Below are 26,157 nucleotides of genomic sequence, written 5' to 3'. Positions count from 1 at the left end.
GATCAATATACTTGTATATCACCAACCAGGTAAGCTTACCCCAGCTTTGAGTGTCCAGAGTTTTTGTTGCAATCCCATTACATAGGCATGATTGATTGAATCATTGGCCTGAAATACAGCACAGGACCCTGACTTACAGTGCAGTTCTTGCCATGTCTCCATTGCTGCTCCTTCTTTTTATCTTATATTGAGCAGAATCTATTAAATGTCTGATTGTTTATTTACCAAGAATATTAACACTTAGAGTAAGTGTGATTATTGATTTTCACTGTAGTCATTGCAAGTTGTTAATAGTGAATAGCCACTGCATTCTTTTGTATCTAAATATTAAGTTCTGTTAAAGGATCATTTTCATAATTCACGATTTTTCTAGATGCTCATTTCACTTAGTGAGGTTTTTTTTTTTTTTAATTTGGTTTTCCTATATTTAATACTTTAGTGTCATTAGTCTGGCACTTGATCTGAATCCAGTGGAGGTTTTTATTTTGTATTTTATACATAAAGTCTGGAATGGAAAGTAATTTTTTTTTTAAATTATATAATTACAGCTGACATTCAGTGTTACTTTGTATTAGTTTCCAGTGTACAACCTAGTGGTTAAACAATTATAATTTACAATGTGATCCCTCTGATAAGTCTAGTACCTACTTGGTATCATACACAGTTATTACAATATTATTGACTGTACCCTCTATGCTGTACTTTACATCCCTGTTACTGTTTTGTAACTACCAATGTACATTTCTTAATCCCTTCACCTTTTTCTCTCAATACCTTCACCTTTTTCACCTATATACCCCCACTTTCCAATCTGTCAATCATCAATTTTTTCTCAATGAGTCTGTTTCTGTTTTGTTCATTTATTTTGTTCTTTAGAGTCTACATATAAGTGAAATCATGTGGTATTTGGCATTCTCTATTGAACTTATTTCACCTAACACAATAACCTCTAGGTCCTTCAATGTTGTCACAAATGATAAGAATTCATTCTATTTTATGGTCAAGTGATATTCCATTATATATATGTGTATGTGTGTGTGTGTGTGTGTGTGTGTGTGTATATATATATATATATATATATATACATATACATACTACATCCTTTTTATGCAATCATCAATGGATGGACACTTAGGTGGTTGCTTCCATATTTTGGCTATTGTAAAGAATGCTGCAATGAACATATATCTTTTGAATTAGTGTTTTGGTTTTTTTGGATATACTTGTATATATGTCTATATATGTGCATATGTATGTGTGTATATGTATATATATGTATATATATGTATACGTGTGTGTGTGTGTGTGTGTGTGTGTGTGTGTGTATGGTCTGTCCGGGAAAAGTCCAGTCATTGTTAATATGTGAGAACAGTTTGTGTTACATCAATGTAACCTGGCAGCCAAAGAGACTGGAATATACATGCGTAAACAATGATGACTTCACTGTACTAGTCAGTGGGGTCAGTAGATGCTGTTGAGTGAGCATGTGTACTGTGTAGCTGTCGCATTCAAAATGACTGAGCAAGTAGAGCAACAAATCTGCATCAAATTTTGCATTAAGTTTGAACATTTCTCCATGGAAACTGTCTGGATGATTCAGAAGGCTACATGTAGGGGCACCTGGTGACTGGCAGCTTCATCACAACAATGCACCAGCTCGTGCATCAGATCTTATGCATAGTTTTTTGGCGAAACAGCAAATCACCCAGGTGACTCAGACCCAATTCAGCCCAGAATTGGTGCCCTGTGAGTTCTAGCTTTCCCCAAAACTAAATCACCTTGAAAGGGAAGAAATTTCAGACCATCGATGAGGTTCAGGAAAATATGACAGGGCAGCTGCTGGTTTGAAGGGGACTGAGGCACCATTGCCCTATGTACCGTGTTTTCTGTATCTTGTATCTTCTTAAGTAAGTTTCTCTATTTTTCGTATTACATGGCTGGATGCCTTCTGGACAGACCTCTTATACCCAGAAGTGGAGTTGTTGGGTCATAAGGTAGTTCTATCTTTAATTTTTGAGGAATCTCCATGCCGTTTTCCATAATGGCTGAACCATTTGCATTTCTACCAACAGTGCACCAAGGTTCCCTTTTCTCCATGTGTTTACTAACACTTGTTGTTTGTTGACTTATTGGTGATAGCCATTCTGACAGGTGTGGGGTGGCATGAGACCTACAACTTTGTTCTTTTTTCTCGATTGCTTTGGCAGTTCAGGGGTCTTTTGTGGTTCCATATAAATCTTTTAATTGTTTGTTATAGTTCTGTGAAAAATTCCAGTGGTATTTTGATAAGCATTACATTAAATCTATAGATTAGGTTGTATGGGCATTTTAATGATGTTAATTTTTCATATCCATGAACACAGTATGTGCTTCCATTTATCTGTATCTTCAGTTTTTTTCTTCAATGTCTTACAATTTTCTGAGTACAGGTTTTCTACTTCCTTGATTATTCCTAGGTTTTGTTTTTTTTTTAATACAGTTGTAAATGGGATTGTTTAATTACTATTTCTGATAGCACATTGTGTGTTAAGATGCAACCAATTTCTGAATATTTATTTTGTATCCTGTACGTTACCTAAGTCACTGTCAGTTCTAGTAGTTTTTTGGTGGAATCTTTAGGATTCTTTCTATATTCAGTATCCTGCCATCTGCAATTGAATGCCTTTTTTTCCCTTCTCTGATTGCTGTTTCTAGGACTTCCAATACATGTTGAATGAAAGTGGTGAAAGTAGACATCCCTGTCTAGTTTCTGTTATTAAGGAAACCGCTTTTAGCTTTTCTTTGTTGAGCATGTTAGCTATGGGTTTACGACATATGGACTTCATTAAATATTTTGAGGTATGTTTCCCCTATTCCTTCTTTGCTGAGTCTTTATAATAAATGGTGCTAAATTTTGTCAAATGGTTTATCTGCATTTATTGGTATGACCATATAATTTTTACCTGTTACTTTGTTTACTTGGTGTATCACATTAATTGATTTGTGGATATTGTATCAACCATATGTTACAGGAATAAATCCCACTTGATTATGGTGTGTGATTTTAAAAAATATATTGCTGAATTTGGTTTGTTGCTATTTTGTTAAGGTTGTTTGCATCTGTGTTCATGAGAGATATAGGCCCATAATTTCCTTCCTTCCTTCCCTTTTTTTTTTTTTTTTAATTTCTTTGTTTGATTTTGGAACAAAGATAATGCTGGTCTAAGTTTTTTTGGACTAGAGTGAGAAGGGTAGGTGTTACTTCTTTTAATGTTTGGTGAAGCTATCTCGTCCAGAACTTTTGTTTGTTGGGAGTTTTTGTTTACTGATTCAATTTCATTGATTGTAATTAGTCTTTCAGATTCTCTATTCTTTACTCAGTGTTGGAAGATTGTATGTTTCTAGGAATTAATCCATTTCTTCCTGATGTCCTGTTTGTTGGCATACAGCTGATTGTGGTATTTTCTTATAAGTCTTTGTATTTCTATGGAATCAGTAGTTAGTTTTCCTATTTGATTTTGAATTTTATTTATTTGAGTCCTGTCTCTTTTCTCTTAATGAGGCTGGTTAAAACTTTATCAATCTTGTTTATATTTTTAAAGAACTAGCTCTGAGTTTCATTCATCTTTGGAAATTTTTTTAGGCTATTTTGTTTATTTCCACTCTTGCCTCTATTATTTCCTTCCTCTTACTTTGGGCCTTGTTTGCTGGGTTTCTTTTTTTTCCTCCTAATTATTTAGATATAAGGTTAGATTGTTTATTTGAAATTTTTCAAATATTGAGGTAGGCCTGTATTGCTAAGAATTTTCCTCTTAGGAGGGCTTCACTCTGTGTCCCATAAATTTTGGGTTGTTGTGTTTTCATTTTCATTTGTCTCAAGATACCTTTTGATTTCTTCCTTGATCTCACTGTCAGCCCATTTATTGTTCAGTGACATGTTGTTTAGCCTTCATGTGTTTGTGTGTTTTTCAGTTTTTGATTTTTTTTTTTTTTTTTTGTAATTGATTTCAAGTTTCATATTATTGTGGTCTGGGAAGATGCTTAATCTGGTGTCAGTCTTCTTAAATTCATTGAGACTTGTTTTGTGGCCTCACATGTGGTCTCTCTTGGAAACTATTCCTTTTGCACTTGAAAAGAATGTATATTCTGCTGCTTTGCAATGAGATATTCTATAAGTAGAATTTAAATACACCTGGTCCAATTTTCCAATTAAGGTTGCTGTTACCTTGTTGATTTTTCTGTCTGGAAAATCTGTCCATTAATATAGATGTTATGGTCCCCTACTATGACTGTATTACCGTCAGTCTCTCACTTTATATCCATCAATATTTGCTTTATATACTAAGGTGCTCCTATGTTGGGTTCATAAATGTTTACGTGGCTTATATCCTCTTGTTGGATCACTCCCTTTATCATTAGGTAATATCCTTCTTTGTCTGTTATTATAGCCTTTGTTTTTAAAGTCTTTTTTGTCTGATATGACTGATATGATATGTTGCTACCCCTGCTTTTTTGTGTGTTCGTTTACATGAAATATCTTCTTTTCATCCTTTTACTCTTTGTGTCTCTCTCTGAATTGGGTTTTTTGTAGATAGCGTATATATGGTGTTATTATCCATTCAGCTACCCTGTCTTTCATGGGGGCATTTAACCCATTTACATGTAGTTATTTATATTTTATTATTCATATTTATGTTTCTTTCTTCCTAAAGAAGTTCTTTTAATATATCTTGTAATCCTGGTTTGGTGGTAATGAACTTCTTTAGCCTTTTCCTGTGTGGGAAGCTCTTTATTTTTCCTTCAGTTTTAAACGATAGCTTTGCTGGGTAGAGTACTAATGGTTTTAAGTCCTTGCTTTTCATCACTGAATATTTTTCATGTCAGTTGTTCTGGCCTGAAAAGTTTCTTTTGAGAAATCAGCTCACAGTTTTGTGGGAGCTTTTATATAGGCAACTGTCTTTCTCCTGCTGCTTTTAAGACTCTCTCTTTGGTTTTAATCTTTGCCATTTTAATTATGATGTGTCTTGTGTGGGCCTCTTTGACTTCTTTTTTGAGACCCTCAGCACTTCCTTTTTTGGGGGTTTTTTTTGTTTTGTTTTGTTTTATTCTTTACCAGGTTAGGGAAGTTTTTAGCCATAATTTTTTCAAACAGGTTCTCAATCCCTTGCTCTCTTTATTGGTACACCTCTGATGCAGATATTGTTAACACTTGATGTTGTCTCAGGGGTCTCCTAAACTATTCTCATTTTGAAATTTTTTTTTTCCTTTTTCTGCTCTGATTGGTTATTTTCTGCTACCATGTCTTACAAATAACTGATTCGAGCTTCTGTTTTTCTGATCTGCTGGTGATTCCTTCTAGTGTATTCTTCATTTCTGACTAGTTCGGTTATTGTTTCTATATCTTTTTTTATACTTGCTATCTGTTGAAGTTCTCACTAAGTTCCTTGAATCTACACAACTCAGTTTCTCCCTGTGTGTCTCTGGCCACCTCCTCCAACGGGACCTGAAGTCCTTGAGAGATTTTTTTTTTTTTTAAAGATGGGCATAACACAGGCCCAGTCTGGTTGCTGCCCTTATAGCCTCAGGCCTTGGGAATTGGGTTAGGACAGGGCCTCATAGTTTTCAGGGTGGAGCTAGTAGAGTTCACCAGACTAATGCTGTGTGGGGGAAGGGCCCAAACCAGGAAAGGTGGTGCCTGCGGGCCCTTTGGGAAGAGAACGCAACAAAGGAATATTGGCAGCAATTTTTCCAGCTCTAGCTCTGAAGCCACACAACTCAGTCTCTCCCTTTGTGACTCTGGCACCCTCTGCTGTAGTCCAGGGTGTGTGCCTGAGAAAAAGGATTTGTGTGTTGTGCCTTTAAGAGGGTGTCAGGTTTCCTGCACCCTGCCACATAGAATCCCCCCTGATTTTCACATGCAGATGTTATGCGGACTCCTCTTTTCACCATTGGTGTTCCAGGCTGGGAACCTGTGTGGGGCTGAGATCCCTCATTCCTCAGGGGGCACCTTTGCAACTGAGATATTGCTCTGGATTCTCAACTGCCACATGTGAGAGTGCAGCCAGTTTGTTTCATGTCTCTGCCTCTCCTTCCAGTCTCGACCTGGCTGCTTCTATATATCCTTCATTTCAGTTCAGCTAGTGTTCAGATAGTTAAAACAGGTTGATTTTTCTATTCGTTGTACTTTTGATGTGGTCATGGGAGAACATGAGTGCGGCTTCCACCTACGCTGCCATCTTGACTGGAACCCTCCGGTATTTTGTTTTAAATTACTTTCTACTTCGATAGAAATCAGTTGTTTATATGTAATTTAGTCATAATTTTGCAAACTCACTTTGCGTAGGACCTCTAGATTCTGAGGCTAAATATGTTATGGGAGGATTGTTTTTGAGGACAAGTTGTAGCTGCATTTTATTAAGCATGATACGTCTTAACCATCTGGTTTCCTTAATCAGTATCTAAGGACATTAGAAAAACTTTTCATTTTCCTGGAGTGCTTTTGTGCTTCTCAGGTCTCTCTCCCATTTGCCAGGGAGTTATTTCAAACCTCCTGAATCCTTCTTAACTCTTTCTGTTCCAATTATCTGTTTCTGTGTAATAAACCACCGAAGAGTTAGTGATGTAATATAGTGATCATTTTATTATGATCACAGATTATCTGTGTGTCAGGAATTCGGATGGGGCATGTTGCTGTTCCTGGGGCCTCCACTGGGAAGACTCAGATGACCAGGGGAGATGTGAATGTCTGGGAACTGGAATATTCTGGAGGTTTCTTCACTCACATGTCTGACGCCCAGGCTATGATGACTTGAAAGCTGAACTCAGCTGGATGAACTACTGTTGAGTGAACTTCTTATATGTTCTCTTCATGTAGCTTGGGGCTTCTGACATCAGGGCCATTGGGTTACAAGAGTGGGTATCTGGAGACATAGTATTCCAAGAAAATCAGGAAGGAGCTGCTTGACCTTTTCTGACCTAATCTTGGCAGTTGTCCATGGTCATTTCAGCTGCATTCTATTGGTTATAATGAATTTCTAAGGACAGTCTCCAGATTCAAGGGGAGAGAAGTTAGGCTCTATCCCTAGGTGGAGTTGAGGCAAGGGCACTTACAAAAGGGCAAGTGGAATGGAGATAATATAATGACCATTTTGTAAAATACAGTCTTCCACTCTATCTCCCGATCTTCAAATAATGAAACGTGATTCTAAAGTCACTTGATTGGATTTGAAAAAATAAACCTAGCAGAATACATACATCCAAAGGAATGTTGTTTTTCAAAGTAATCCCTTACTCATACATTTAGGTAATATTTTATAAATGTTTCTTTTAATTGCTTTCATATTTATTGCCATAGTTGATCCAAGTCACTGTTCTTAATTCATCCTGTATCATCTTTATAGTTTGTGTTACATGCTTCTTTGAGAATCTAATGAGAATTATATACTCTCTTTCTAGAATAGTGCTTGTACACACACAATGTGAGGTGGTTCACAGAATCGCTGAAGTTAAGTACTTTTGTAGTCACCTACCATTCTTGGCTCCATGGCACTTGTGATTAATTGGTAGTTAGAATCTGATTCCCTTTCTAGAGATTTTTCCTTCTGAGATGATTCATTTAAAAGAAGGAAGTGGGAAGAAAGAACTGCAGACAGTGAATTTTACAAATATTTTGAATACCGGCAATATTATGGTAATTGATGCATAACCTTCCAAGTTACTGCTTTGAAGGAGATAACCCTTGGGATGTGCAAGTCCTAATGTGTTTATTAAAAACTGTTCATTTGACTTCGAGGTCTTTCATTAGATTACCAGTTTAGTTTGCATTGAGTAAATGCTGCTGTTCTTGCAAATTATACTATAATAGAAAACAAAATGATGTCATGAAAGATAGGTAAATCATTTATAGTGTATAAATAATAGAATTTTTGAATTCACATAAGTATTATTTTGAAGTTTATATTTGTTCTGTCAGTGGGGGAAAACAAAGTTACTAAGCAAGTTGATAGTAAAAGAGGGAATATTTAATGTACTTAGGAAATCAGGTGTATAATTTACATATAATCAGTTATTTTTAATCATTCCTTTCTGTTCATTAAACAAGGCCCTTGCCTCATCAACTGTGTAAACTTAGTTCCAGTTATTTAATATACCTGAAAGGAATAAAACGTTTTCAAAATATTTTAAAGTCTGTACTTATGTTAATTCACAATGACCAATTTTATCCAATTTTAACCTTTTTTTCTATATATAATGTAGTGGTTGTGTTCCTAAGGTTTTATCAAATTTTTATAAAAATGATTCTGAAGGGATCGGGAGAGTTGATGGTAGAGAGAATAATTCCTGAAAGAATTCCAATTAATAGTTTTTTAAAGGGCTATGACTATACAGTTTAAAAAAAAAAAATTAAATATCCCTAAACAAACAAATCCAGCATCCAATTTTTATCTTATTGCACTTCAAGAGTGAATTAAAGTGATAAGATAAGGCTTTTCTTATCACATTCAGTATTGTGTATGTGCGCTGTCTAGTATTTCCAGAATAATATCAAAAGTATTTTGCTGTTTGTGGTTATCTTGTCATGATTCTGACTTTAATAGGAAAACATTTCACAATAAGCATTTTGTGGCTTTTAGGTTGAGTATGCTACTTTTTAATTTTATACATTAATTTTTTTCTTAGATTTTTTTCTTTAATAATTGAAAGTTAGTTTATTTCTTGATTCTGTTGTTGAAGGCCATCCTGAAGTACACTGTTTCCCAGCTCTAATTTATTGAAAGAGAGAGTTTTCCCAAAGACTGTGTTACTGGACATTCATTGTATTTTGAGAAAATTGGAAAGGAAATCCTTTTCAACATAGATGCAAATACTAGTCTAAGAAGTCTTAGAGGTACAATAAATGGCTGTGGACAAGGGCTGAAAACCACCTGTCTTCCCCTTGTTTCTTTTAACCACTTTATAGAAGTGATTCTTAAACTTGTTTGTGGTATATCAGAATCCCCTTGAAGGCTTCTTAAAACACTGATTGCAGGACTCCACACTCAGAGTTTCTGATTCAGAAAGTCTGGTGTGGGGCCTGGTGATGCTGATGCTGCTGGTCCTAGGACCATACTTTGAGAACCACTGTTTTATAAGTTTACCCTGATAACTGTAGAACGAATTTTTCACTTCAATTGCATCAGTGAATACAAGGTTGCTTAATGTATATGGTTCCTTGACCAAAAAAAGAGAATGCCTACTTTAAGAAAAGGAAATGCTTTGAGAATTAGTAATCTGCATTTATACCTATTCTTACTGTTGTTAATTTATATTTCTCCTGTTGTTTTATAAAATTATTTGTGTAAGTTAATATGTTCAGCTGCAATAGAATTTTAGTATTTTTTGAATTTGTACACTTCCCAATTTGGTATAGATATTAAAAATTAGTTTATGTAACCTGTAATCAAATTACTTAATGATCTTTCTGTTGTCAAGTTTTCTAATGTATGCTTTTCCCCCTCCAGATGAAATAAAAGTGGAAACTGAAAAACAGAGGTTAGTGAGGCTCTTTTATTTAGTAAAAATAATTTGCAAACTTGTCAGTTTTGGTCAAAATAATAATACAGTTGTCTGTAGTTGAGTGTGGCACATTTTTTCCATGTGCTTTGTAAAATAAAGTCAATGTTAAAAATGATTTTTAAGAAATATAATTGTAAGGATACTTACAAATACAAAAATCTCACTAAGTATATAAGGGAATTTCTGAAATAACACAAATATGTTTTAAAGTCTTAGTTTATATTTGATTCATATTTAGGAAGATTACTAAATATTGAATTATTTAGTAACCTAAATGATGATTAATTTCTTTATTTTCTTGCATTTAATCACAGCTCTGGCCAATAGTGTTTGATCTTTGGCAAATCAATTAACTTCTGAGCTTGGTTTCCTTGTGCAATAATAAGGGAGATGAAGACTAGTTTAGCAAAATTTCTTTTAGAACTGAAGTTCTGTGTTTTTATATGATTTTATCATCAATAGGATAAATGTGGCATCCTAATCAGACTTTTCTCTTTCCTTTAGTCCTCCCCATGGAGATTCAAAGGTTGGATCAAGCACCCTTCCACCAGTGAAATCAAAGACAAATTTTATCGAAGCAGACAAGTACTTCTTACCTTTTGAATTGGCCTGCCAGTCCAAATGTCCCCGCATAGTTAGTACATCTCTAGATTGTTTACAGGTATGCATAAAAAGGATTTAGCTACAAACCATCTACTAGAAATGTGTTTTTAAACATTACAATTGATTCACACATTTTCCGTGATAGCCTTTAAAATTCTCTTTGGTAAGAAACCAAATGGTTGCTTATATTCAAGAGAGATAATAACAGTTGCAAAAAATATTTTTAGTTTAGCCCTGGCTGGTATGGATCAATTGGTTGGAGCGTCATCTCGTAGGCCAAAGGGTTGTGGGTTCCATTCCCAGTCGGGGAGTGTGTGAGAACAGAACGATGTTTTTCTCACATCTGTTTCTCTTCCTCCCATCCCCTCTCAAAGCATGTCTTCTGGTAAGGATTTAAAAAATGTTTTCAGTTTAAGGGTTACAAAAATCATGAGTTAGCTTAGAAACACAAAATCTTTACTTGAGTTGGTCTGTTTTTCCATCAGTGAAACGCAAGAACCACACTGATGATAACATACATCATTATTTGCAAATGATTTTACTAAATGCCTGCTGTTTTATATAAAACAATAGGTTAATTTTGACAACTTAATATTGGGTTGGCCAAAAGGTTCATTTGGTTTTTTCTATAAGATGACTCTAGTAGCACTTAGTTATCTTTAACTTCATTCTAAACAATTTTGTTAGATTGTATTGTGACAAATGTGATATCAGCATGCATTTAAAAAAAATCATCAAAATTGGTGAATTTTTGTGTGGCCATTTTAATATTGAAGATGGAAGAAAATATGCAACATTTTTGGCATATTATGCTTTATTATTTCAAGAAAGGTAAAAATGCACCTGAAATGCAAAAAAAGATTTGTGCTGTATATGGAGAAGGTGCTGTGACTGATCGAACAAGGTGGTTTACAAAATCTCATGCTGGAGATTTCTCGCTGGATACTGTTCCGTGGTCGGATAGACCAGTTGAAGGTGACAGCAGTCAAATCAAGACATTCATTGAGAACAGTCCACGTTATACCACACAAGAGATAGTCAACATACTCAAAATACCCAAATCAATAAAGTTATTTATGAAAATGAAAAACATGTCTTTTATTTCATGGGGAAAAAATGCAGACTTTTTGGCCAACTCTGTATTCACTGTTGGACTTTCGCTCTGACTTTTATTTGTATCAGGAAAATTCCTTAAATCTTTTATTCTATTTTACTTATACACATGGATTCCCTTACATATTTATAAGAGAAAGCTCCAGATAGAGAGGTTCTACTCCTTTTAGGTGTTTTCACTGTTGGTGGATTATATGTATTTAACAATTCAGTGATTTGTTCTTAAGATGGGTTAAGGATAAACTTATTTGATTTGTGGCTTGTTTTTCTTGAAAAATTAAAGTTATAATATCTAAGGCCTTTCATCCAGGGATGTACTGACAAACCCGTGATTTATTGCAGCCAATGTAGAGAAAAAGGTTTTCTGCATATTCACAGATATATTATAATTTGGAAAGAGATTCTCAGTCATTTAAATGAATGAAGATAGCTTTCACTAAAGCAGTATCAGTAATATTTAGATAGAAAGCAGTAAGCTCTTCTAATTCATCAGAGACAAGTTCCTAGGCCAGGCTTTCTCAAAGTTTCGCCTGATGGTTTTGTTGTAGTTATTGTTCTCTTTTTCTGGTTATTATAATGTAAATAATTCACACATTTATAGCTAATAAAGTTTTCGTGAAAAGTTGATATTGCTTTGGCTTTGATTATACCATAATGTTTATGTACATATTTTAATATGAATATATAATTATATGTTGTAAAATTAATGCATATTTAATTATTATACATATTAGCTGGCTTGATTAGAATCTTTCTTTTCTTTCTCCATTTCAGAAACTTATTGCTTATGGGCACTTGACTGGCAATGCTCCAGATAGTACAACACCAGGCAAAAAATTAATTGATAGAATTATCGAAACAATTTGTGGCTGTTTCCAAGGTCCTCAGACAGACGAAGGAGTTCAGTTGCAAATAATAAAGGTAAATTATATAAAGTAAATTTGTTATTTTTTATCTAGTTTTTAAAAACCTTTTACTTGAAAAATATTTGGAAAGGTCATTTGATGTGCTTTCCAGCTATAATAGAGGTCATGTGGGTGCTTTTTAGACCCTATATCAGAGAACTTTGTTGTTGAATGCCAGCAGTTTGTTAGAAGACTGTATTTTCAAATCTTTTATTTTGAAGGTCTCAATTTAGGGTTGGAACTCCAGAGTCTACTGGAGTGTTTCAGTTTCTGGCATGTTTACCATACATATTGCATCTTTTGAGCTTTAGGGTCCCATGTGAAAGTCCCTTGACCCCCTGTAATTTCTGCTGTACTGCCGTACCCTTTGTAGTCTGCCCTCTAGACCCATGCTTCACCATGTGGACTCCTTATGTACCAGCTTTCCTGATTTACTTGCATCTATCCACCTACTGAACCTGCTCAGGTAACTCTGTCCTGGGTTTGTGCTATATTCCTGGATGATTAAACTCCTTCAAAGAAAATCACTCAGTTGTGTTTTTAGTTGGTTATAAACATTGAATTCTTAATGTTACTGCTAATGGTAGTGGTGATATGTTTATGTACCAGTAAAATTTTCTTATATTATATTGATAGTACTTTTGACATTGCTTACATTTATAAAGAGTTCCTTCATGTGTGATTATAGTCCCTTCTGAGTCTTTCAATTTCATAGCTGTATTGACTTCATAAGTCATATAATATCTTTATTGTGAAAAAAGCTGTTCAATCTCTTTGGCCTATCATTTGCAATTTCATGTCAGCCATGGCTTATCTAGCATACGCCCATATATTCAACGCTCTCTCTGCATAGCATTGTATAACAGAAAAGGTGAAAAGAGTGAGTTACTGCTTTTGAGAAATTGCAAGTAAACTGGTGTAAGAAAATTCACATAAAGTTACTCACTTTATTGGGGGATTCACATTAAGATTATATTAAATTCTTTATTGTAAAACATTTGTAAACATCTTTTAACAATAACAGCATGTTTAATGAGTCCAGTCTATAAGAAGAATCTCAGAAAAATTTAGAAGTGAGTAAGACCCAGTGTATATTCTCCAAAGTTTGACAACCTATTTTAACAGTTATAGGAAGCATATCTGTGCCCCACTGTGACAAACTTTAATATAGTCTAAAAAGTAAACTATATTAAAGTGAAACAGGTTAAAACAAATTAATTGATTGGTTTTCTAGTGGCCTGGATTTGGAAGGATTATGTGAGAACTGTTTATTGCCAGAATGAGGAAAACATATTTTGACAGTTGATGCTATGTTCAATCAAGGCGGGTAGAAATTTTGTTAAGTGAATACTAAAAATTCTGTTAGTGTATAGCTGAAAGTCATAACAGTGTCTGAAAACTTCAATTTTAATATAAAGTACTCATTTTTGTGCTGAAACTCAGGATGCAGAAAATTGCTTTAACTTTGTTTTTTGGATTTTTTTTAAGGCTTTACTTACTGCAGTAACATCTCAACACATAGAAATTCATGAAGGAACTGTACTACAAGCTGTGAGAACATGTTACAATATCTATTTAGCAAGCAAAAATCTCATCAATCAGACAACAGCCAAAGCTACTCTTACGCAGATGCTAAATGTTATCTTCGCACGAATGGAAAACCAAGCAGTAAGTATTAAAAAGAGAGAGAGACAGAGAGGGGTTGTATAGAACACCACAGGCATAATATACAGAAATATATAATGAAGTGTTTTGTGTCTGTAGAGAAGAATGACTTTCATTTACATTCCTACTTACTAGAGATCTGTGGTATTGTTCTATTTTGTTTTGAGGTTTACTGACTTGACTTTGGATAAGATATGTTTTTAATTGTTCATAAGTAGAATTTGAATGATATCGATTGCCACCATTCTCATGGAGGTGTTTATGAATTGATATTTTTATTGCACTCAAGTTTAGTAGATGAGTGTGATGTAGATATAAAACTAACTAATTTGATCTATTCTGGTATACGATTATTTATTCATTAACCCTTTAGAAACAGCCTTGGCTGGTGTGGCTCAGTGGAGTGAGTGACAGTCTGCAAACCAAAAGGTCGCTGGTTTGATTCCCAGTCAGGGCACATGCCTGGTTTGCGAGCCAGGTCCACAGTTGGGGGCATGCAAGAGGCAACAGATTGATGTATCTCTCGCACATTTATATTTCTCTCCTTTCTCCCTCCCCTCCCTTCTCTCTAAAAGTAAATAAATAAAATATTTTTAAAAATAAAGACAAACCACACGTCATATTTCCTTCTCTTTCTCCCTTCCCTCCCCTCTCTCTAAAAATAAATAAATAAAATATTTTTTAAAATAAAAACAAAATGTATATCCATAATGGTAAAATATATATTGTGGGGGTAAGAGACCAGCAGCTAGAGAATCATTTATAGGTCTTCATAATTAAAAACCATCTTTTAACTTCTTATTTTGAACTGATTTTAAGTGTACAGGAAGTTGCAAAAATATTACAGAGATCTTCTTTATCCTGCTTTCCTTAATGCCACCGTCTTACATAATCACTTTGCAATGATCACAAGCAGGAATTAACATTGGTATAATACTATTGAGTCAGTTACAGACCTTACTTGAATTCCACCTATTTTCCCACTAATGTCTTTTTTTTTTTTCTGTTTTAACATCCATGCAGGATCCCACCTTGCATTTAATATCCATTGAGTTGTCATGGCTTTGTATTTTCTAGTTGTAGACAACCTCTTATCATTCATCACCTTGATTCTTTTGAAGGATTCTGACCAGTTATTTTGTTGAATTTCCCTTAATTTGTCTGATATTTTCTCATGATTAGAATGAGGTGGTCCATTTTTTACTAGAATATCTCTGAAGCAGTGTTGTGCCTTTTTCAATGCATTATGTCAGTAATGTATGATGTTGGTATGTCTTATTACTGGTGATGTTAATCTGATTACCTGGTTAAGCTGGAATCTGCCAGGTTCTTCTACTATAAAGTTACTAGTTATTCTTTTATAATTAATAGATATCTTGGAAGAGATACTTTAAATCTGTGCAAATATCCTCTTTCCTTCTCACACTCCCCCAACCCAACTTAGGTATCCATAAGTGAATCTTTTGGCAACAGATAATTACTGTCGTGTTTCCCTAATGGTGATTTTCTTTTTCCCTCTTCTTCTTTATTTATTAATCAGAATTATTTTCCTTCTTTTCTGTTTATGCAGTTTTTATTTCTATCAGTTTGTATGCACAGGTATTTATTTTATCCCACTGGTTACAGCCCAATACTGTCATTATTCAGTTGCCCAAATAATTCCAGCTTTGGCCTATGTCCTTTTAACAAGCTTCCATGCTTTTTTTAAGTACCTCCTGACTTTCTGGAATCTCAAGATGTTGTGGGCTTATTTTGAATTTTCTCTTCTTCAGCCATGGAGTCAATTACTTCAGCAGGGAGCCCTGGCTCCTTCAGCTGGAGAATGGTGATTAGAAACCAAAATCTGATGCTAGGTATGCTCAATGCCACTGGAATGTTCTTGCTTCTAGGCCCCTTCGGCAGATAGAGCTAGCTGTATACTTACTCTACCTCCCCACTCCCAGCCCCCCACACACTTGTATGTGACTGTCTGTCTGTGCATATTAAAAACTATATGTTTATATGGATAGTTCTGATTCTAGTCCAATACTACAGCGTTCATTTCACCCTTCTTTTATTTAGAACTTCCTCTATCTAAACATTAGGAAATATGGCTTACATTTTCTCTCATATATTGTTTCTTCAGTCCTATTTTACACAAAATAGTTTTAGAATTGCTAGCCCATACCATTGTGAGAAGCAAATTTACTAAGTAGATTACAACATTTTATATGTAGTTCTTTTTATCTTTAGCCTTGTAGTACCCACTCAAAATACTGTTTTCCAGAGTTACTGTATTTAAGAGAGTAACCCACATTCTTCAGTGGGATAATGTTATTCCTTTGTAATACAATTAAGTTCACTTATTAATGCCTGTTTTCTATGTCCGTCCTCACATCCTTTTTAGTTTTAATTGCTTATTTATTTTTTGAGTATGTTATACATTACTATGATTTACGAGTCACCACTACCTAAAAGATACACTGAGAGAAATTCTGCTCCCTCCTTCTTCCTACCACTTTATTCCTCTTTCCCTTCTCTTTCCACCCATAGGCTGTCGCTAATCCTTTTTGTTTCTAGTTTATTTTTCCTGCATTTCTTTAGCATAAATAAGCAGATATATGTGTGGTTTCATTTTTCACCTCTCTTACACAAAAGGTAGCATACTGTATTAGTTATCTTTTCCTGAATAACATACTACCCAGCTAGATGCTGGGTGCTTGTGACTTGGTTTCACATGAATTTGCAGTTGACTGAGTGTATCCCAGTGTCAGCTGAGGCTGCAGTCATTTAAAGGCTTTATTGGGCTAGAGAGTAATGCTTCCAGTTTCACTCAATGGGCTGTTGGTGAAAGGCCTCTTTTCTTCACTATTTGCTGGCAAAAAAAAAAAAAAAAAAAAGCCTGAGTTTCTTAACATGTGGGTCTTGTAGGACCTCTCACGACATGGCAACTGGCTTCCCCCAGGGTAAAAATGATCAGAGAGAGCAACAAGACAGAAGCTGCAATATCTACCTTATGATTTGAAGTGGTTGCCCAGACCATTCCTGATACAGTATGGCAGGGGACTCTACAAGGAAGTAAAAATTAAGAGGCAGAGATGATCATTGTTGGCCACCTTAAAGGTTAGGTACCACACATACAATAGATAATCTTTGTACTTTGCTCTTTTCACTTAATAGTATGTCTTAGAAGATTCTGTATTAGTCCTTAGAGATCTTCCTCATTCTTTTTACAGATGAATAGTACTCTAGGATGTACTATAGTCTAGCTAGTCACTCTCATGTATTAATATTGACTTATTTCCCTTTTGCATCCATTAGCAGTAGTTTTGTTGGTTTTTTGAAGTAAATGAAAATTTTATCTTTTTTTTTTAGGAGGGGAAGGGAGGGAGAGAAACATCAGTGTGAGAGAGAAAAATCGATTGGTTGCCTTTTGTACATGCCCCTACCAGGGACCAAACCCACAACCTGGGCATGTGCTGGGAATCAAAACAGTGGCCTTTCGGTTTATGGGATTACACCCAACCAACTGAGCCACTATGACCAGGGCAATTTTATCACTTTTTAATGGCATAAATATAAGGTTTTTTTTTACTTTCTCATCAAGTTTTTATACATTCTTTATATGTTCCTGGCACTGTTTTAGGTCTCAGTTACACAGTGCGGAGCAAAACCAACTTGGCCACTATCTTCAGAAATTTTCCAAACTGTAGGACATAGAAGGGGAAAATGAACCTTCAACAAATGATCACACAAGTGAATACATAACTGAATTGTGATAAAGGCTCTGAACATGTTTCACATCTCAAAGGATATTTAATTCTTTGCTGTGGATAGCTATAGAAAAGTATGAAAGGGAACAGAGAGAAAATTAAAGGGTGGACAGACTGATTTAACTTCCACATGTGCTAAAGTTGTAAGATAAGACATCTAATTTATTTATATATACTACTGATCTCTTTCCACTGCTCCCCCACCCAATAAAACTCTATAAAATGTATAGTTCTAAAATTATTTCACTGGAGAAGATGCTGCTCTCTCAAGAACAGTGGTTCTCAACTGGTGGGGATTTTGTCCCTGAGGTTGCATTTGAGACACTTTCAATGATCATGACTAGGTTGGGTAGACATATACTGGGTAGAACATAGGGATATTGCTAAATATCTGCAGTGCACAGGGCAGACCCCTCCCGCCAAGCGAATTACCCAATTCAAAATGTCAGTAGTACCAATGTTGAAACCCCCTACTCTAGAAAGTATAGAAGTATATAGAATATGTTTTTCATGCAATAATATTTCCTCTTTTTTTCAAGGATACTTCTAGAGTTTCAACATCTTCCTTGTCTGTGATTCCAAAGCATATGCTTACCCTGGTAAACCATGGTGTACATTGGCTAAAGTTAGGCTGGGGGTTTGATTGGATTCCAAGTCATAGATTCCTGATGGGTAATTTGGAAGTCGACTTTCTCATGAATGGGCTAAAGAATTGATCTGAGAATTCTGATTCCATCTGTGCAGACACAAAAGAGATGTGTCTAAAAACAATAAAATGCTATAAAATGAAACCCTGTGGTCCTGATTGTTACTGTTTTTAGCATCTTTTAAGTGAGCCAGTTTTATAGGTGGTGTTGAAAACAATAATGTCTGGTCACCTCAAATAAGACTAACATTTGTAGATAGAATTTTTTTTTTTTTCTCACTTTTATTGGGTGACTGGGCAGGGGCGTTTAAGTACTCATTGCAATTTTATTAGATTTAATTTATTTTAATTAAAAGAAATTTGATAAAAATTACATAAGAACATAGTATAGAAGGGTATACACTAAAAAGTCCCCTTCCTAACCATTATTACTAGTTTCTTATTTATCTTTCTAGAATTTGTTTCTGTATATATAAGTAAAAATGAATGTGTGAGTATCGTATTCCCCCATCCACTTTTCCTTCTCTCTTAGTGAAATTTCTGTTTAATTTTAGGTAAATCCACTATTGGCAACAATCCAGTTATTATTCTGAAGCTATTAAAATTACTTGTTTTTTTATTTTGGTTTTGTTTAGGTAATACATTTACATCATGCAAACACCAAATTGAGTAAAAAAAACGATGTATCACTTCCATCTCTTGTGTACCAGTGTCCATCCCCTTTTGAAGTGACCACTGTTACTTGTTTTTGTGTTTTAGTATATTTTACATTCCTTGTTTCTGATGGACTATAATTTCTAATGAGTATAACATTATTCCTCCAAATTTCAAATAACTTATTTTACAAATATAATATTACTCTATTTCTTCTAGTTGCAGGAAGCCAAACAAATGGAAAAAGAAAGGCACCGGCAGCATCATCATCTGTTGCAGTCTCCAGTAAGCCATCATGAGCCTGAATCACCTCACCTTAGATATTTGCCACCTCAGACTGTTGATCATATATCCCAAGAACATGAAGGAGACCTTGATCCCCATACAAATGATGTGGATAAAAGCCTTCAGGATGACACAGAACCTGAAAATGGATCTGATATTTCCAGTGCAGAAAATGAACAAACTGAAGCTGATCAGGCAACTGCAGCTGAAAGTAATCTTTCTGAGAAGGGGTTGTGGTGGGTTGTGTGTATGTGTGTGTATTAAGGGAAAAGTATAGGAATGCATTTTTTGTTAAAGAATTGTGGAAAGAATAATATGGCTTAATGGGTACCAGACATATTGTGGTAATTGTGGACTTTCTCCACCCTAGGTGCTAAAGTTAATTTCACTTCAACCCACAAGACATCTGTTAATGATACTATGCATTCATTAGCATCTCATGAGCAGTGTGATTTATAGACTTGTTTTAGAGGAGATACGTGTTACTAAAAAGGGTTCTAAATGTCTCTTTAACATGTTATATAGGACCTTCAGGTTTATTTATTTATTTACTTATTATCCTCACCTGAGGACATTTTTTTCATTGTTTTTTTTTTTTAAGGGAGAGAGAGAAACATCGATGCAAGAGAAAAGCATCGATTGGTTGCCTCCTATATGCACCCGGACTGGGGATCAAACCTGCAACCTAGGTATGTGCCCTGACCGGGAATCGAACCCTCAACCTTTTGGTTATGGGACGACGCTCCAACTAACTGAGCCACACCGGCCCGGGCAGGAATTTTAGTTTTCTTACTAAAACTAGTTTTACATCAAACAAGAGACCTAGTTATTTAGTAAGGTTGTATGGAATGTGACTGAAAACTTTAGGAAATCGTTACATTGTTCAGAAAAGATTACGGTCAAAAAAAGTACTGAAATTAAATATAAAAAGAAATCTTTTGAATAATTATCTGACATACAAGAATACTTCTTTTATTTTTATAAAGATTTTATTTTTAGAGAATGGTGAAGGGGGGAGAAAGAAAGGGAGAGAAACATCAATGTGAGAGAGAAACATCTATCAATTGACTCTTGAATGTGCCGCAGCTGGGGACTGAACCTGCAGCCCAGGCATGTGCCCTAACCAGGAATAGAACCAGCGGCCTTTCACTTTGTGGAATGATGCCCGACCAACTGAGCTACACCAGTCAGGGCTCATTTATTTTTATATTGAGATGTCCTCTGACAGTTTTTTCTAAGTATCATATTTTGCCATGTATAACGCACCCATGTTTTTGTGTGCATTATTGTGCCCATTATTGTACTCGTGGTATGTAATCCTTATACCCATGTATAATGCACATCTTTATTTTTCCCTCAAAAACTTGGGCAAAAAAAGTGCACGTTACACATGGCAAAATATGGTATATTTATAAATTACACATGGCAAAATATGGTAAATTTATAAGGAAAAGGTTACAAGATTACAAAATAAATTACATTTATTTATTTTACAAGTTTCTCTAAAAATAATCACATGAAGTCATTTTCCCTTCCAAACATCATCCAAAGATCCAGCTGCTGTTCCATAAAACTGCCAAGGAGTTTGGTTACTCCCTTTTTCCCTTGTTAGGTTGGTCTCAGAAAATGATGGAAATTCTCTTGCCTTTCCAGTGTGGTATGTAGAACTAGGATGCATTCTTAGGGCTCAGTTACAGTCCATCTGAATTCTGTGTTTTTACCTCACCTTGAGGAAAGATTTCTGTAATATATTTTCAGCTGTTGATTTTTTATTTTTTTTACCACATCTTTTCTGTAACCTAATAGTAGCATGAACATCAGCACTGGCACAAGAAGATGCTTTACTATTTTTAATAGTACTTTATTATTTATTTTCAAAGGGATAATTTTAATAAACCAAGCATGCATTCATAGTACTCAGGCCAATAGGGAATCTGTATTGCTTATACAATTCACATTTTTCTAGCCTGCCCTTGTCAAAATTTCTCTTACTTTCACTGAGCTTATAAAGGGGCTGAGTCAAAGGGCTAATTTCTAATACATCTGGGTGTTATTATTTCTTTATTCATGCATTCAGCATTTATTTATCATACTCTGTACTAGGCACTATATTAGAACTCGAGGTTAAAAAGTTGACGGAGGTGTAGCTGTTGCTCTTAGGATGCTCATGGTCTGCCTGAATGGCCAGGCATGTGTAAATGAGATGTAATATCATAAATATCCTGAAAGTGGCATACCCAATGTAATTCTGCTGATGAGAGTTAGGACATACCTTTGTAGAGAAAGTGATGATGTTTTAGCTGAACCTTCTATAGGGGTAGGTACTGATTAGCTAGAAAATTTAAGAAATTTTCAACGGCAGAAACAACATGGGCAGAGACACAAGGAGTGAAAGCATTGACTGTACTGTGTGTGAGGTTACCACTGTAGGTATCTTATAGGATACAGAATTATAAATAAGACATAATCCCCTGTCGCATAGTCACAATTATGTTGGCTTTAAAGACGTTTTTTGCCGAATAGCTCATATAAATGAAAATTCTACCTGAGAGCCATTGGTTAAGAATGCATGCTCTTGGGTTACGTTAGCTGCTTTGAGTTACTTACTGGCAGTATGCCTTTGGACATAATAATTAACTTCTCTAATCATTTCCTGTGTGTAATAAATTTTTACTCACTGTTACTGTAATCTTTTTCTATCAGATGATTTATAGTAGAATTGACTCTTGATCCACTAGTGATTTCGTGCACGTTTCAGTGACTGTGTATATTGAGTTACATTGAAACTCTTAATTATCAGACTAGCTAATTTTAGCCAACTAGAGCACAGAAATACAAAGCTTAAAAATAGTAGAAAAATTATCTGTCAAGATCCACAAAAGATTCTCAATGTTATTGTATTTGGGCTTTTTTAAAAATTAAAATAAGGTAACTGATTTGACATGCTTATTTATCAAGTTTCCTCTTATGGCCATTCAGTATTTTGTAGAATGCAGCAAACAATAGGTTAAGGTCAGTGAAGAATAGGGAGGACAGACTTCTGGAAACCAGATTTATAAGTAGTAGTTCTTTTTAGTGGTATGGGTGGGGGGCTGTCTAGACAGCAGCACTAACAGCTAATACGCAGTTTGAAGCCATTGGTATAGGGCAATGGCTCCCAGAACGGGGTTCTGGTTCCCAAAGCATCCTAAAATACTAACTGAGCCTTCCTGATATATTTTGAACATTGCAAAAAAAACCCAGTAGAAATCCTGCATTTATCTACAATAGTCCATACAAGCTAACTGTAATGTCAAGTTGTTTTCTTTTTTAAATTGATACCCCTTTTGCAGTTTGGAAGTTCTGATTGGCAGTTACATGTTTTTAATTAATGTTAAATTGAAGAATGAGTCTTTTACATATTAAATTTAATTTTACATTGGATATGTAGATTCTGTTGGGGAACAAATAGTAAGGAAGAGTTGAAAGTCACTGATGGAGGGCAAGATGGCCCAGAGATACTGCTTCTTCAAGCACCTCACTATATTAGAGCACAGTGATGGGCTTGTTACTATTGATGAGCTGATTAATAAAAACAGGCTTTAATTAAACTTAACATACTATTTGGTAAGTGTAGGACATGTTTGAAATGTTTCATTCAAAATACTTTGAAAAATTTTGGTTCTTAAAGGAGTAATCTAGAAAATTCACCAAAATTGTGTAATTGTGTAATAGTTTGTCCAATAAATCATTGTTGAAACTGACTTAAATTTATATTTTAAAATTTGACTTAGTTATAAATTTTGAAGGTTTAACATGTAATTGTTTCTAGTTTCATTTATCTATTTGATTTTTTCTTTTATTTTAAAAGAAAGCTTTTCATTATAAATGTCTAGTAAAAGTTTCTAAAATAATGTTTTCTTCAATTTTTTCTTTTTAAAGCATTGTCTAAAAATGATATATTATATGATGGAGAAAACCATGACTGTGAGGAAAAGCCACAAGACATTGTACAGAGCATTGTAGAAGAAATGGTGAACATTGTTGTTGGAGGTAGTATATTCCACTAGAAATTAGTTTATTCTGTCTTAGGACATTTCATCTAACTGTGGAGACTTTTTTATAATGTGTGGATTAAAAAGGACAAAAATATAAGCTCTTTTTCAAATCAGAATCTTTTGAAACAAATTAGATTGTGTATATATGGTAGAAATATATTTAAATATCTTTGATTATGGAAGAGTACTCCTTTTTTTTCCCTCCAGCTTCAGCTACAGTCTTTTATATAACCCTCTGTTCCCCATATTCCCAAGCCTATTAAAAAACGATTAACGCTATTTCATTTTTGGTTTTGTGTTTGGCAGTAGGATACAGGGACATATTCTCCTCCTTCCTAAATGTGCTAAACTGTAAATTAGAAAATGTTTTAATTGATTTGCTTTTAAGCATTTTATATCTTTATTGGGAAAATTGTGATTTCTTAGGCCTTCATTATCATGATCAAGTCAGTTAATATTGGGTCAGTTCCTATCTAATGGATTGTATTATTAAAATGTTTTAGAGTTTGTTAGGAATTTCACTCACATGTTCATAAATAGTGTTGTTATAGATAAGATTAGATTTGAGACCAATCAGCTGAAGTTTACATATTTTATGGTACCTTGCACAGGCATAGTACCTCACTACATACACTTCTAGAAGTGTGATTAAATGATTTGAACCTCTTAAGACTTGGGTCCATTAATCATATCCTTCTTAATATTCCAGTACTATTAAGGATTCTGTCTCTTGTTCATATTTATCCTAGTAATTTCAGTGGGATATGTCAAAGGAGAAGGTAAATTAGTGGGCTCCATATACCACCTTAAAAACAGAAGTTTGCACTTACGTGTAGGGGGCAGTTAAGGGAGAATTAAAGGGGAAAAACAGACAATAATACCTAACTCTATTAAGTATTTCTGTGTATCCCAAATAATTTTATGGCTTTACTTGCATTTATTCATTTTGCCCTTCCCAAATGCTGGGATGTTTAGATGCTGTTACTATTCCCTCCTCTTTTTTAAAAAATTAAATTGATTAAGGTGATACTGGTTAACAGGGTCATATAGGTAATATTCCCTTTTTTACAAATGAGAAAATTGAGACACTGAGAAGTTAAGTTAATTCATGGAAAGTGGTGAAATGAAGAGAATGTTTTTAGTTCCTTTGAGTAATGTTCTAAGAAGAAAAGGAGGAAACTATTATCAATAAGTATTGATTATTCCTTTCAGAAATTTCATAAAAAAGGGAGAGAAATAGACAGTAGCTGCAGTATGGCAAGAGGTGAAGGAAGATTTTTTTTTTTTTTTTTTTTTTTTTAGCATGAAAAGATTTGATTCCGTTTGTTGAATAATGGGGAGGATCCAGTCATATGCTTGAAATTGAAAATGCCATATTTCAAGAAAGTACTCAGGGGAGGAACATACTACTGAAGGCAAGAAGAGATGCATTTGAGGTTGAATGAATGGGTCACCTTAGAAATGCAAAGGAATATTTTTCCCTCTGAAATGAGAGGGAAGAAAAAGATTGAAGTTGATGTCAAGGAACTTTATGGTGGGGCAGAGGAGACTAAGGATTACCTACCTCTTAGCTTGGTGGAAGGTGAAAGTCCTTTGTTAAAGAGAAGGTGGAGGAAGGGCCATGGGAGGAGATGTAATTGGGTGCAGATAGAAAAAGATTTGGAATAAGGGCCTTGAGAAATGATTATCAATTTCTGATAATCATGAAATTTTTTTATAATTTCTTCACGAGAGTTCTTTGCATATATATGAACATACTTGATATACTTAAGATCTCTATATCTGTATCTATAATCATATTTGCATATCATACATTAGCATATTAAAGCTCCAAAAGGTCTACTGGGGAAGCATCTGTTTTGTTTGTGTAACAGAGAGTTAACCCAAATATATTTTATCAATGAATATTTTTTTTATTGTTAACTGCAGAACATGCTTGGGAATTACACTGTTTAATCTATCCAGGGTATTTCAGTTTGGAGAGCAGGAGGCAGGGTCAGAGTGGGATGCCAGATACAATTCTTTCATTACTTGAGGCAGTCAAAAATTGGGCATGTGTCATCAGTTATCAATAAAGTTAATAATAGCTAATATTAATAAGAACCAGTTGTGTTCTTTATATACATAGTATGTATTGATGATTCCTCAGATATTATTTTTGTTGCTGATGAAGAAACTGAAGCATAGAAAGGTGAAATAACTTACCCAGTTAAATGGTGGAGAACATGAATTGAAATACAGCTCTTTCATATTCCAAAATCTGTGCTCCTTATTGTACAGTATGTTTCCCTCATACTAGCTTACAGTTTTAACTGGTAGCATGAAAGGAGCAGTTTCCTGCTAGACAGTTACTGAGTTATGGCCATAGACATGCTTGTGTTCCTTTTTTAAAGAAATATACATCACACCTTAGAGTAGTTCTGAAACTTGGTATTATTTGTATTATCTTTATTTGTTCTATCAGAAGTCATTTATTTCTGTTTATATTAATTACAAGTATGATGACTTAAAGTGACATACTGAAAAACATTCAGGGGTATAAGCCAATATTGCCATAGTAATACTCCAAAAAATATGTTATTAGAGGTATTAACAGGTATTCTAAAAAAGGGGGAGAGGGCTCACAGTAAAATAAATTTGAAAATACTGCATATTTTATATCCCCTTTGGAGAACTCAATGCATATTAGCAAATTAAAGGCTACGATAAAGAAGCCTGTTTCCCAGCATTTCCCTCTTCTTTGATAATGGAATATTTTTTTCAAGAAATTTCTATTACCATCTAAAGGCATTAGCGTCATTAGAACCCAGTTTGGTAAATGCTGATATAAACTAAAAGTAAGCTTCTTTTTTGGCACATACTGGTTAGCCTTTCATCAGCTGTGTTTCACTGTTAGAGCTACTTAGGATTGTATCTGGATGTATTCCAAGTGCATATTTACTTACTAGTAAGTATGCTAACCT

General features: G+C 34.6%; 1 protein-coding gene across 1 annotated transcript in view; it reads left to right on the top strand.

Annotated features, from left to right (window-relative positions):
• Positions 1 to 26,157, top strand: part of ARFGEF1 (ADP ribosylation factor guanine nucleotide exchange factor 1) — a 104,345-nt gene that overhangs the window by 18,497 nt on the left and 59,691 nt on the right. Inside the window, exons 2-7 of the mRNA XM_054590231.1 lie at positions 9,480 to 9,510; positions 10,039 to 10,195; positions 12,025 to 12,171; positions 13,644 to 13,823; positions 19,092 to 19,368; positions 23,079 to 23,189. Of these exons, the coding sequence (XP_054446206.1) occupies positions 9,480 to 9,510; positions 10,039 to 10,195; positions 12,025 to 12,171; positions 13,644 to 13,823; positions 19,092 to 19,368; positions 23,079 to 23,189 (903 nt within the window). The remainder of the gene's footprint in view (positions 1 to 9,479; positions 9,511 to 10,038; positions 10,196 to 12,024; positions 12,172 to 13,643; positions 13,824 to 19,091; positions 19,369 to 23,078; positions 23,190 to 26,157) is intronic.

The sequence above is a fragment of the Pteronotus mesoamericanus genome, unplaced genomic scaffold, assembly GCF_021234165.1.
Source record: "Pteronotus mesoamericanus isolate MK-2021 breed Mesoamerican mustached bat unplaced genomic scaffold, CSHL_Meso_final scaffold_174, whole genome shotgun sequence".
In the NCBI taxonomy this organism is placed as follows: Eukaryota; Metazoa; Chordata; class Mammalia; order Chiroptera; family Mormoopidae; genus Pteronotus; species Pteronotus mesoamericanus.
This window is presented reverse-complemented; position numbering and strand designations above follow the sequence as displayed.